Genomic DNA, 13,886 nt, shown 5'->3' on the forward strand with positions numbered 1-13,886 from the left:
TGTATATGTTATCACATGATACCTTTTATTCACTGTTCGTAAAACTGGTGCAGCATCGTGATCTTCGCCCAAATGACTCGCTTCACGAATAGGACCCCCCAATTCCCAGTGCTCTGGAGCCGCCCCTGGTAAAGTTATGAACTTGAAATTTTCAGGGAATGTGCCCAATTTAGTTTTAGGAAAAGTCAGAAAATTTCAGCATCGTAGCTTCAGCGGTTTCGGAGATATTCCCGAAAAACCTGAGGGGTGGATAAAAACAACCCCCCCCCCTGCCACTAATAGGGTTAAAACAAGACGCTACACATTCAGATAAAGACGGATGTTCGTATGCTTATGTTGAGCGGGGATATTTATTTGAGCAAGCACGTCCTGTAGCATACATACAGCCCCACCTAGATCGCATGAGTCAGAGGTTTGCGAACGACGCCGTTCTCGATGTACGGCGTGCTCTCTGTGACGGGGGGCGACCAACGGGACTGGGTCCCTGCCGCGCACAGCTGAGCGGCGCAGAGTAAAACGGCTCCGACTCGGGCGCCGGCGCCAGCCTCGCTGGTGATGGAGAAACCAGGAGCGTGCAACAGCAATCTCCTTCACAGCGTTCATGGCCAGGGCGGAACGGCGGTCGTGGCGGGCCGCCCAATTAGACCGGGCGGCGGCCGGCCGGCACCGATCCGGTATCCGATGGCCTCAGCGGACGGCGCGGCGGGCCACCGCGGTCAGCCGCACACCGGTTTATCTGAGACAGGTGTCCACAGTGGCGCGGCCCCTGGCGCAGCTGTGGGAACCAGGTCACATGCGGCCGACCGGCACTTCATGCAGCTCTCGTAAAAAGGTGCTCGGGGGACGGACGAAAAAGCAACACCTCCCGAGGCCCGGCGCCGTGCAGCCACTATTTCGTTGCCTTTCACTCAGACAACAATGTCTGTCAGTGGGTGATGGAGAGATACAGCGAGTCTTCGATGGCACCGCACTGAGCAACGGAACGCCGCTTCTGTCTCGCTTCACACGAAATCAGACAAACGGCACTTTTACCGTGTTCTGACAGGTGGAGTCCCTGTGCAGCCGCCAGGAACACCGTTCGGCCGCTACCATCATCCCCGCCGCCGCTGTTCGATATTCATACGTCGCGCGCCCCGGCGACATCAAAGCGTGCCAGCCGGCTGACCGTTCCATCAGACCGGTGCGCTGGGGACAATGGGTCAGCGCAGAGGACACGGAGAGTCAGCTCGGCGCGGTGCCGCCGTCCACCGCCGGCCAGCTCACGGGAATGCATAAAACATGAGCGGCAAAAAACGGCCCGGTCAATTGACGGCATCCGCCGGTGGCACGGCCGGCTCGTGGCCCGAGCGACGACTGGACGGTGTTACATCACGCCCCGACCGGACTGCGGAGCGCTCTCTCCCAGCCCTGTAACAGTGCTACCGCCCCGGTGATGGCAGGGGTCAGGGTGACGGACAGGACAGCGGACACATGCCATCATCCCGTGCCACCCCTCATCTCCCCACCACACACGGGATAGACTAGAGTGAGGGGCCGCCATACGGGCGGGGACACGGCAGGGGACTCGCGGCCAGCTGACCCGCTTCCGCTCGGTGTCGGGTAGCCCGCTCCCCGGTCACGGCCGGGGTGACACCGGAGTCGGGACGCGTGTCACCGCCGGCTGCACCGCAGGGGAGGGTGGGGGCATACCGCCGCCGCCGGGACGCCACAGAGGCGGAGGGAAGCCGAGTCACAGACCACCACCCCTCCCTCTCCCCAGTCCACAGGCCGGACCGGCGGCCTTGGTGGCCGCTGCCGCTGCCAGGGGCGGGCCGCCGCGGACAATGCCGTGAGAAAGGGTGACAGCCACGCCCCGTGACGAAGTCGGCATGTGGCCAGTGCCGGCGTACGTTGTGACGCCGTTAAAACGCCATCCGCGCCGGCTTACGGCCTATTGTTCTTGAGGTCAATTTACGGAGACGCTCCTCGGGTCAAGGAGACTGGGGACATCGCCAACTAACGACCGCCAGCCCCAGATCCACGAGCGCGACCTCCGTGCGGCGCGGCGGTACGCTCTCCAGCGCTCCCCATCAGATAACGCCGCGGCGGCACACGATACCCGCCGGACCGCCGAGCGGCCCGACAGGCCGGACGGCGCGGTGACGCTATGGACACCGCCACGCTCCACCTGACGTCATTCCCAGCGCGTGACCGGCGCGTCACGGAGATTCCGGCACGTCATGGGGGCCCCGTCACGTCATAGAGGCTCCGTCACACCTCCCCGGCACGCTGGCGATCACGATCACGGCTCAGTTTTCCCGCCGTGACACGAGTGACGCACGACCTCACGGCTCGGCCGACCGGCGATCGCACGTGGCGGGTTCGCTGACCGCTGAGACTACACCGGATCTTGGCCCGTGTCCCGGCACGAGGCGTGATGCTGCAGCCGCGAGCCGCAGCCCCGTGCCACCCTGCCAACGGACGGGATGACAGCATTGGAGAAGCTCAGCAGTTAGCAAAACCTGCCGTGCGCGCGCACGCACACAAACGCCAGATCAAGACCTGGCCGAGCTCCGTGACGTTCCCTGGATAGCGCACAGAGACGTCTCGGGATAGCCGCACAGTGACGGAGCACCAGTCATCTGACCCGGGATTAGCTCGGCGCAGTGACGGTGCGGTGACACGCCAGCCCGGCCGGGGTCAGGGACACGGGAAGATGAGAAGACCGACAAGGCGGCCGCCACAGCGACGAAGGCACGTAGTGCCGCGTTCAGAGTGATCTAAAGCGGCCACTGTGAATGGTCTCGACAGAGACGGATCAGTCAGCGGGGCTGCCAAACGACGAGCAAACGTGGGAGCTGCCATCCATCACAGAGCACTGGCGAACTGACCTGGTACCGCGGGGCCGTGGTGCCACCGCCGTCCCAACAACACACTCCACAGGGAGTCTCTGTGTGACTGACAACGGGCTCTCCAGCACACCTCACACTTCACACGGCACTGCCAGCAGCGTCCACGCAGCCAGCCTTACCGCCTCCGTCTCCACACTGAACTGTCAGTCGAGTGTCCGTTCGCCGCACAGCCCAGCCCGGGCCGCGCCGCGTCACCGCATGTAACGAGTCCATGGCGGCCCAGCCCGCCGTTGGAGGATGGGTTAGGCCCGGCTGCCGGCTGCAGATAAATCGAATTACCAGCTCGGCTGCGGAGTGGCGCCGTCAGCGGTCATGCGACCCCGACCCGACGACAGACCCTACCGATAAAACATGCGACAAGAGCCACGACACGACAGATCTGGGGTAAGCATAAATGAAGAGTGACGACGGAGAGCGACACCAAAAAGACATGATGAGCGGTGAAATGCTCAGAAATGCCTAGCAGGCCACCTCTAGGCTGGTTGGTGTGTCAAATGACACGGCGCACAGCGCCCGGGGCGTCCTCCCAGGCAGCTCCCATGGTCGGACGGTGGGAATCGGACGACCGATCGTAAAACGGACCGGTCCGCTGGGACAGAGCTACTGCGGCGCGACTGTCACCGCGCCGCGGTCATTTCACCGGGGTTATTTGACGCCGGCGCTCGCAGGGTCAGCGACACGAGTGAGCCTGAAATGATGAACCCGGCGACCGTAATTATCCGGGCCAGAACAAAATATGAAAAGTAAGGGTGTAATGTGAGACGCGAGCTGCTTTTAACGACACCAAAAACAAATGTTAAAAAATTGCAGGTCTAGCTTGATTTATTTGAAAGAATCGTAGCTGACTGGTAAAAAGGCAAGGTAAAAAGGAAAACTCCAGACTGAATTACGACTCGCAGCACATTCTTCATACCCGACTCACGGGCGCCGCACCACTTTGAAACTTCAACTTGTCAAGTCACTTCAGCTGGCTTCTTATCATCCCAAGGTCTACAGCCCCTCCCCTCCCCCAAGTCCATCGACCAACGCCCCTGTCTGGACCGTTGCAGTATCATGTGGCTGGGTTCCCGAAACTGAAGATCACCGCGGCGCGGGCTAAGTTAGGCCAGACAGCGTTTCCGGGCTGGCGGTCGGCTGAATGACCGGGTCGCTGACACAGGGGGACGGCCCGTCACCGGGAGAATGGCCTCCGCCGCCCCTCCCACCGCTACCGGCTGTCTCAGCACGGGCCGCACCAGCGGGACGGGGGCGGCGCGAGGTCAGAGGACATCTCACTCAGCTCATCCCAGACCAGCTGCGTCCTACCGCTCTCCGACAAATGTCTCTCTTTATGCCGCCGACGCGCACTGCAAACTCTAAGGAAGGCTGTTAGCGGGCCTGCAACGTCCGTATATACAGCGCATTGCGTATCGCCGGCCCTGCCGACAGACCACCTAGCCGGCCGGCCGGCGGGGCGGCACGAACACAGCGATCACAGGGGCGCCGCATCGCGTGCCTGCAGTGGACAGTGGCGGGCGACATGCTGGTATGACGGCCGACAGCCGCCGAGGCCGTCTGGCGACCCGTGAGGACAGGACCCCACACGGGCTGCCGGCGCCGCGCCCCTGCCCCGAGCGCGGCGGCCGGGCCTATGCCGTGTACCGCGCAGCCGCTCTATGGTGTCCCCATGCTATCTATCCGCTCTGCCTCGCAGCTCGCCCCCTGAGGCGCATGGAGCGCTATCATATGTCTTGGGCAGAGAAGCCATGTCGCACTCCAGGGAGTCGCAGACGGTAGGGTTTCTAACCGACGGCCACAGTGTATCAAGCAGCAGAACTCAAGGTGGGGAGGGGAAGACAGCAGCGCCGAGCACCGTAAAGCTGCAACGGTAGCTGGGCGTGGCCATGTCCACAGCGCGGTCGTCTTCCGTTCACTGCAGAGGGCATCAAACGCCGTCCTATTCCGTGACGAGTAACGGACGCTCCTCCGGTCTCTGGGGTGGCCACTCCCGAGTCCGCGACAACTGACGGCCAGTCTCGCTGCCTCACCGTCACACCACGCGCAGCGCCGCTACCGTCGCGTCGGCCCCATCACCCAGCGCGACACTGTCGCCGACAGGTGCACCGACAGCCAAGTACAGTACTACCGAGTGTACTACCGAGTGTCATGTCGCCGACAGCCCCAGTTAGTAACCGGCTGGCTGTGTCCCGTCGCTTCCGCGCCGTCACCCGACAGGCCTTGGAGGTCCATCAGCGCCGCTCATTGCGAGTGCAGACTGCAATAAACGCCACTGGCACGTGACGACAGCGCCCCTGTCGACGGGGCGCCTGGCCGTCAACGCGGATGTAAGCCGAGGCTAAAAAGTATTGGCCATGCACGTTTCAATAGGACCATGTAGTAGCGATTAACGGCATCATAAATAACGTTTAATCGAACGTGTCCTAGACAAGTAGCAACAGAAGCAGCACGGCCGGGGGATCAGCATCAACAATCAGTCACGAATGATGTGCGCTATTTTTGCCGCTGACCGCTGATCGGCGCACAGTTCGCAGTCCAAGGCCAGGCGCAGTGTCGGGAGCCGCTTCCTGCCAGCTCAGCGCGGCCGAGGTGACCCTGGCGCACGGGGCATCTTTGTTGGGCTGGCGTGCCTCCAGGGCGCTCCCGGCGGGGGCTGTGCGCCGCCGTGCGGACGGACAGCAGCCAGGAGCGCCTCAGGGGTCACCGGCGAGCGGGCTGAATAAACAGTCCGGTCCGGCTCCCAGCGCGCACCAACACGACTCAACATATACAGGTCAGAGGCGTCAGACCGGGCCGCGGATCGAACGGCTGCCGCAGCACGCTACACCCGGGTGGCACTGGTGACCGTCCCTGCAGAACGGGCCCTGCTCGGAACATGGGCCCCAGCACGCACGAAACGGTGACAAATGGCACAGGAACGGGAGGAAATGCCCGATGTGGCATTGGAAAAAAGAGAAAACTATTATGGAAAGTAAAACAAGGTGCACGCCTAACTAAATACGGACGACCGTAGGACTTAAATCATTCGGCAACTAAGACTGTTGACCGAACTGAAATAAGACCAAGTAAGATCGATATCCAGCTGAATCAATCAAAATTATCCTCACCAGTCACGACTTTTTCTTTTCCCGATCGGTGATGACTATCGCCCACACGAATCTGAGATAGGTATTCCCCGATATTTCGGTGCGATTCCTTCAAACATTTCAGAAGGCTTTCAAAGTCCGCTGGGGCCATTCAACACCCCTCCGCTCCCGGAGTCTCATTAGCATATCGCATCTCCTCCTCTTTCCAATCATGCCACCACATTCTCCTCAATACGAGGCGTGAATTTACAACCATAAATCACACCACACCTCTCTCGTCCCTTGTTTTGATTCGCTCCCTCGTTATCAGAGCGCAAAATTACGCTGCCGGCTGATGAATGTTAAATGGGACGGCACAAGCGAACGGAAAGCACAGGCCGGTACCTAGTCAGCCCGCCGCCGGTCCGGTGGCGTCCCGTCAGACCCCGTCAGGGGAGGTGGCGGCTCGAACTGCCCTCGCGACAGCCGGCGCCCAGCTCAAGTCGCCGGTCCAGCGACTCGTCGAGCCAGTTATAGTTTCAGACACGCTAAAAATGCGCCCACATAATGGAGCAAGATTAAATAACCAGTCAAGCACGGCGTATTTGGAGCCGGCCAGTACCAGGAACGCGGTCGGTCTTCAGGACAAACACTAGTACAAACAGCGCCAATCCACCAGTTACTCCGGTCGGACCTGTGTTGACACACGATGCCCGATAGGCGGCCGCTCACAGACACCATGCCAGCGCCGACCGGCCTCACGGCTCATGTTTGATGCATGGCGAGTGGCGAGAACACGCTCGAAACATTGCACAAGGCACCACCTGTGCGACTGACCGCCGTAGAATGAAGCCGACTCGCTCTGAGCGTGATCGGTGGCAATTGCGGAGTCCAGGAAAAATTCACCATTAGCTCGATGTACTGAATGACACCGCACGGAAATGCATAACTGAATATGGTTTCCGGTATTGCAGAATGGTTGGCCCCGGATCGTGTAGGTCGTACGGTATAAACGTGCTCAGCGATCCGCGAGCATACCAACGGTGGGTCAGGACACGTCGGCACGACAGGATCAGCGAGACAGTTCGCTAACTGCACTTACTTTTTATCGGGTAACATGGAATGGACGCAGTTGAGCGAACAAGGCGAATGCAATGAAATGCGTGGAAACTGGAAGCGAATACTAAATCTAGGGATTGGATGTTTCCAGTGCAACCATGACTTCGGTTCAGTTCAGTTCATTGTATTTTATCATATGTAAACAAGAACAACGAACAAAACCTGAACCTGTGTTCGGTGACAACAAAGGAGGTGCCTACCAGGGTGTGTGAAGAACACCTGGGTGCAACTCACTCGGTTCTCCCCATGCCAGCAGCGCCCGCCGACTGACGAACGGAGAGTCTCTTCTCAGCGGCGCCGTACACCGCTGCACGCGGATGCTGAGTCGCCCTGCCGACGTCCGTCTCCGCGGGCGGTGCGACACTCGCGGCCAGGGTCGATACCGGGCGCAAACACAGCCAGTTGACCGGTCCTCTGCCGCTCCTAGCTGGCCATATCGGGAGGCCAGCTACAGTTTTACCATCACAGCAGTGGTGCCGGCTGCACCACGCCGCGCCCCGCACGGTCCCACAGCGCGGTCGGTGGCAGCGGCGGCACTGCGGGCCGACCCAGTCCCGTCTGACGCACGCTCTCCACTGGCGATCCGAGCGGGGCCGGGGCCGCCGCCCTCGGTCCTGGTCCGCCGCGCCAGTCTGTCACACACCCCGCCGCTCACCACACGCGGCGAAGACGGGCTATTCTGGTGCCGTGGACGCACCCGGTGCGGCACCTCCGCTCGCGCCGCGCGTCACCAGCTGATCTACCCTGCCGCCCCAGCGCCGGCTGCACCGCCGATCGCTACCGGCTTTCTCAAACGAGCGACGCAGCGCAGGCAGGGCCATCTGTTGGCGAATTGCAGAACGCAGAGTGTGGACTCTCGGCACCAAGCCTCGATCGAAGCATGCAGCAAGCAGGTATAAATCATAAATGCAAGCATAAATAAATGCAAGCATCAATCAGTGCAATACAAATTGGTAGGACTCGAGTTAATCGCAGCAAGTTTTGTTACAAGGTTTGTTTGTTTTGAATCCCATCTACCAATGAAGCGCACAAAAAGCATAAAAGCTACTAAGCGATCACCAGTTCGTAGCTCCCTAGGAGCGCAGAATTGAGCATACGCCTGGACCTCCCTCTCCATAAAAAAGAAATGTATCAGCGATTCTGTAAAGGTTATGATTTTTATGCAGCCATCACCAACCAGTGTCCAGTCGACCCAGGACTGCCCAGGACCCAGAAACTCTTGATGTCGATCAACAGTCCACACTTAACCCTATTCCTGGCGGGGGGGGGGGGCCTCAGGAGCCCCCCCCCCCCTGAGGTTTTTTGGTTATTTCTCCCAAACGCGTTGAGCTAGGAAGCTCAAATTTTCTGACTTTTCCTAAAAGGCTTCTACGCAACATGTCTGAAAATTTTAAGTTGATCTGACCTCAGGTCAGGTCACCAGAGGCGGTTTGGTGACCCTACCTCAGAAAAGTTTGCAATCACGCCAGAGCTAGAGTTTTTGACCGATCAATTTCTTCTCTTCAGGGTTTAGTTAGGGTACCAGTATGTGCAATTTGTATATCTCGGAATTTTGATATCGGTGACCTAAGGTCAGGTCAATTTCGCGACCTCCCCATTATAAGTCAATGGGGGAAAAATCAACTCCCTGTTTTTACCACTAAAACGGGTCGGAATGGCCCCATATACCATACATGACTTCATATACGATCAACCTTCACTACCTTGAGGTCTGTTTTGCTGTTGGGCAGCTGTGAGGTCATGTGACGTCATCAAAGGTCACCAAAGGTTTTTGGCCAATAACTCCGTACAGGAACAAGATACAGACGCGTGGATGGTCTCATTGTGTTCAGCTCGTCAAGACGCATCGAATGATATACATGATGACCTCGAGGTCACGTGACCTGAGGTCAACCTTTGACCTTGACCTTTCGAGGTCAACATATATATCATTCGATGCGGATTGACGAGAGGATCACGATGATGCCCTTAGTTTGTTCCTATCTTGACTAATTCGAAAGTTATTCGAGAAAAACTCTCTCCATATCTAGCGCCGCCATTTTGACTTTTTCGACCCCTGTGACGTCATCTTTGACCTGACCTGAAAATGACCTCAGTAAAAATTGTAGATCTTGGCCGTGCGTATCCGATGCCGTTTACCGCTTGTCGCTATCTTGCTTCGTTCTCGAGATCTCAGGGGGGGGGGCCGAATCGGCCCCCCCCCCCGCCAGTTTCTTGTCCCGGCGGAGCCCGCCAGGAATAGGGTTAACAACCATCGGTCAACTTGCATGCACGTATGTTTTACAGCACTCAGTAGTACCTACTTCTTCGTTCTGTTGCAAACCACCTGACATATTCCATGCAAGAATATTGTTTCCCAAGATGATTTTACCGCAAATTAGTCCTCCAAGTGGTCTAGTGGATACTATCCATCCCATCTGCGCCATCTGCCTTCGTTCTTGGTAGTTGGTGGCATCGAATCCGAGGCTGGAGAGAGAAAAGTCGTTTCAACCGCCTACCTAAATCCATCAAGCAAGCAACTGGCGAGAGAGAGAGAGAGAGAGAGAGAGAGAGAGAGAGAGAGAGAGAGAGAGAGAGAGAGAGAGAGAGAGAGAGAGAGAGAGAGAGAGAGAGAGAGAGAGAGAGAGAGAGAGAGAGAGAGAGACACGCTAGACCCGGAGGAACGTACAGCCGACAACTGTCAACTGTGGTAAGCTCAACTTTCGTTTAAATCATCGCTCTTAGGTATACCAAACTTCAGGATGCGGAGTCTCCACACTTGAGCTCCAGGTTCTACCTGCCCTGAAAGCAAATTGCCAATCATTAACTATGCAGTCTCATTATCTCCAAAAATAGCATTATCAGCAAAAATCAACATTCCAAACTGCACTTGGCAAGCAAGCAGGATACATGCAATATGGTCTTCAGTGACCTGACTCCCTTCCCTAAAACTGATACATAACTACATAATGAACCAAAGAATCGATACACTTATAGTTCGGAATTCCTATAACTTATGAACCGGAGAATTGATACTTACACTTATAGCTCGGAATTTTGAAAGGCCACTTGGCCTCTAGGATCCGGTCCTATCGAGCTCCTTGCAGTGTCCTGAGTCCTGACTCAGTCATTAAGGTGAGTTGTGTGTGTCCTGTCTACCTTTGAAGGCGTTTAGGCTGCGGGCATCGGCTACTGATGGCGGGAGGGAGTGCGTTCCAATCGTCGATGACGCGGAAGGAGAAGACAGTTCGGCGCACTCGGGAGACCGCCCTGGCCCTCGGTTTCGACAGCTTCCATTGGTGTCCGCGGTGTGTTGTCTGTCGCCGCCACCGCGAAGAACCTCTCCCTCTCGAGGTTAATCCCCTGTCGGCTGTCTCAGTCAGCACCTGGTAGACAGTTATATCGCCGCGGCGACGGCGATGGTAACGAGACGGCTGGTCGAGAATCCGTAGCTTCTCCTGGTACGGCTGATTTCGGATTGTGGCGACCAGATTCGTGGCTCTCCTCTGAACCTTTTCTACGCGCCTCTAGTCTACCCAATTAAAAGGTCCCCAGAATCCAGATGGAGTTGGTATATTCCAGCTAAGGCTGAACCTTTAGATTTCATAACAGCGATGGCAGAGTCCTTTTGTCTAGAAGGGCAAAGCTTCTGAGGATCACAGACAGGATGCACGATGTCTTCAAGATCGCTGTGGCTGCCTGCCCACAGAGCTTGAGTTGATGCCTGATGGTCGATGTGGATTTTTAAGATCACTATCCACTGAGGGCTGGTTCATTTGTGTGTTGCACATACTGTAGACGTGATTTTCATTGCAGGGGCCCAGGTACAGTCTGAAAAGTACCGTGCAAAGTAACAGTGGATCCATCAAGCCTGACCGAGGAAGGGCCTGCCATAATTTGAAAGTCGCCGAACCAATTGACCTTGGGAATGGACGAGGATGTCAATTGCTTCGGTGACTCAAATTTAGCAGGCCCTTCCTCGGTCAGGCTTGATGGATCCACTGTTACTTTGCGTGGTACTTTTAAGACAGACTGTACAGTGACTTGCATTTTGCTCTGTTGCAGTTAACCCGCGCCCCGTAGGGCTACCGGCGGACCCTACCACCCGTAGGGGGGGGGGGGCCGTTTCGGCCCCCCTAAGATCTCGGAAAGTTACCGGCCGATTTTCAAAATTCAAACGGCATTTGATAGCCCTACCCGGGAACTACCTTGTGACCAAATTTCATTGACCTAGGTCAAACCGATGACGTCACAGGTCAGGTCAAAGGTCAGATTTTCACCGTTCACAGGCAATTCAAGAAATGTGCTGTGAAATCGAGTAAATTGGTAATTTATTGAAAACCATCAATGGTATATTGTTCGTCAAACACATACTTTGCTATCTGAGGTCACTGATACCAGGTCAGGTCACAGCGAGGTCAGGTCACCGGGGGTCACAATATGAATGTGTCGTGTGATACATGTTTTATGGTCCATTTTACATGACAAATGCGATTATGTGGGTTAGGCAGCCTTTGGGGCCAGCCTAGGTCACGTTTTGGTGAAGGTCAGGTCAAGGTCAGGTCAAATTAGGTCAAATTTCAAAGTTGATATTTTTGCATAAAATGGGTATCCATTCGATGCAGCTCGTCACGGGGAGTCTAATGGTGGTCTTTGTTTTGCTCTACGAGTTCTAGAATTGCCAAAAATTGAGTTTGAAAATTTGACGTCATCATTTTTGAACAGTTTTTTCGATATAACTTGGCCAAAAAACGAGGTATCGATCTGAAATTTGGTATGTAGATAGAAGACGGTAGGTACTATCACATATATTCCGGTTTTTTCGAAACTCAAAAAACTTTTTGGATTTTTTGGCTAATATATCAAAAAAAAATGCTTTTTTGATTTTTGGGGATCAAAACTCAAAAATTTCAAAAATCCGAGATAGCAGTTTTGTAGCCCTGTCAATTCTACACCTTTTATGTCTTGATCATTTTGCTGTATCTTCAAAGCTGTAGGCCTGACAGGTCTTCTCGCGAAGGTCTTTTTTCGGTCGAAAATGACAGAACATGACGTCACTCTGACGTCATTTGTGGCCAACCTATCACAGCCTCTGGAAAAATTTTTGGTCACAATGTGTAAAATTGATGCCCGGAGGGGTCCTGAAAGTTTGGTGGCGATATCTCCAGCCGGTCAGGAGATATCGACCGAAAAGGACAGGGGGGGGCCGTTTCGGCCCCCCCTACGGGGCGCGGGTTAAACGGCAGTTGCCAACAATCTGATCATTCAACAAGCCTATCTAATTCAGCTAGGAGGGTGGTGAGAACATCTCATCAGTTTCAATGCACACAGATATGAGATAAGAGGTACTTTCAAACTGGGCTTTTGTCATGTCATCAACAGGCCTTACCTGACAGGTTGGTTGGTTGGTTGGCTTGGGTTAAGCACCACATCCAGTGGACCAAGGCCCTAACCTGAACTCTCACGCTGTTCCAAGCGGTCACATAGCGGCAATGCCACGTGAATTGCCCGGGGATCGAACCCGGATGGCCCAATCTAGAGGCAAGTAACGCACCCCGGTATTTATTTACTTTAGGTCCGCAAAACAGAGGGGTAAATAAAAGTCATTCACATGATACTCTAAGACCTCCTGATTTCATTTCTGATACTTATTCCTTCTAGAAACCAATTTAAAAGAACCAGTACACTAGTATCACCAGTATCACCACCAACGGCCCCACCTCCGACCGGAACTGCACGTGTCAAAAGACCGTCTGCGCGGCGCACCCGCTACAAATGGTCCAACCAAGGTTGAGCGAAATTACGGATGATAATAAATTGTAAGGAAAGTGACGTCAAAATAATCGAGGCGGAGCGGTGCAGTGCCGAAGGCAATGCCTTAGGAGAGATTACAGGCAATGGTAAGTCAAATATTTTTAGGTTAAGTGGTTGTGTATCTGGCTTCAGGCTGAAGGCCTGAAGCCTGATGCATAACCACTTAACCTAAAAATATTTGACTTACCATTGCTTGCAATCTATTCATGCAAGTCACTTTTTCCTTTTCCCCCAGTAGGCAAACATCAGTAGGTCAGGTTAGGTAAGGTTTGGTTATGTTCTGATCATTTTCTCATGCTCTATTACCTTTGCTAAATGTTTTCTCTTTTTTATTCACCGTTTTTCTTGTGCTTTGGTATTATGACGTCATTTTCATAACGTCGAAAACTAATGAATATCCGCATCATTTTTTTCTTTTATAGGGCAGCGTTGTATGTTTCGTTTTTGTCGCGGAAGCGTGCTTTCTTCAGTGTATATTGTGCAGCAGTGCGGTGTAATGTGCTGGGGTTTTAGTATCTTATTTTACATTTTTGATGCATTTAAGCATCGTATCTGAATTCAGGACATCAAATAGTGTAAGAATGTGCATTTTTTCTTGTTGAAATAATATTGCGGACCTAAAGTAAATATTTACCTGTACCCCTAGGCTGGAATGCTCCCCCTTACCTGACAGGTAGATATTCCAGGTGTCGACACCAGGCCACCAGGGTTACAAAAAGTTGACACCACTGTTTTCAATTTAAGAGCTCATGTTGATGTAAGCTGTAGCACTTGCCCGAGTGGCTATCAGAAAGCATTGAGTGAGTCGAGTGAGTCCAACATTTCAAGACCAAGTCAAAGTTGCAGCTCAAGCTGCAGAGTAGAGTGGTTAGCAACCTTCATGCTCTACTCAGTTTCCAAAAACCTTGGGTGTCGTGCCGAGGGAAGGTGTATCCCTTACAAATAACGGCAATAACTCCGATATCAAAAATGGTCATTTATTTCGGGGTCACCCCTCACGCCACGCACCCGTTCCGTGTTT

General features: G+C 54.7%; 1 protein-coding gene across 2 annotated transcripts in view; it reads right to left on the minus strand.

Moving 5' to 3' along the window:
• The window catches only part of LOC122382842 (rho GTPase-activating protein 39-like), a 64,533-nt gene extending 50,648 nt beyond the window's left edge, over positions 1-13,885 (minus strand). Inside the window, exon 1 of one of the 2 annotated variants that reach the window (XM_043368694.1) lies at positions 13,532-13,885. Coding sequence is in view for 1 of the 2 variants with exons in the window: in XM_043368693.1 (XP_043224628.1) it covers positions 7,307-7,320 (14 nt within the window). In the remaining variant the exon portion in view is untranslated. Of the gene's footprint in view, positions 1-7,306; positions 7,810-13,531 lie in introns of those variants that run through there. The other variant, XM_043368693.1, reaches the window with a different exon arrangement.
• Position 13,886: the final 1 nt, after the last annotated feature.

Source organism: Amphibalanus amphitrite, unplaced genomic scaffold, assembly GCF_019059575.1.
Source record: "Amphibalanus amphitrite isolate SeventyFive unplaced genomic scaffold, NRLGWU_Aamphi_draft 000148F_arrow, whole genome shotgun sequence".
NCBI lineage: Eukaryota > Metazoa > Arthropoda > Thecostraca > Balanomorpha > Balanidae > Amphibalanus > Amphibalanus amphitrite.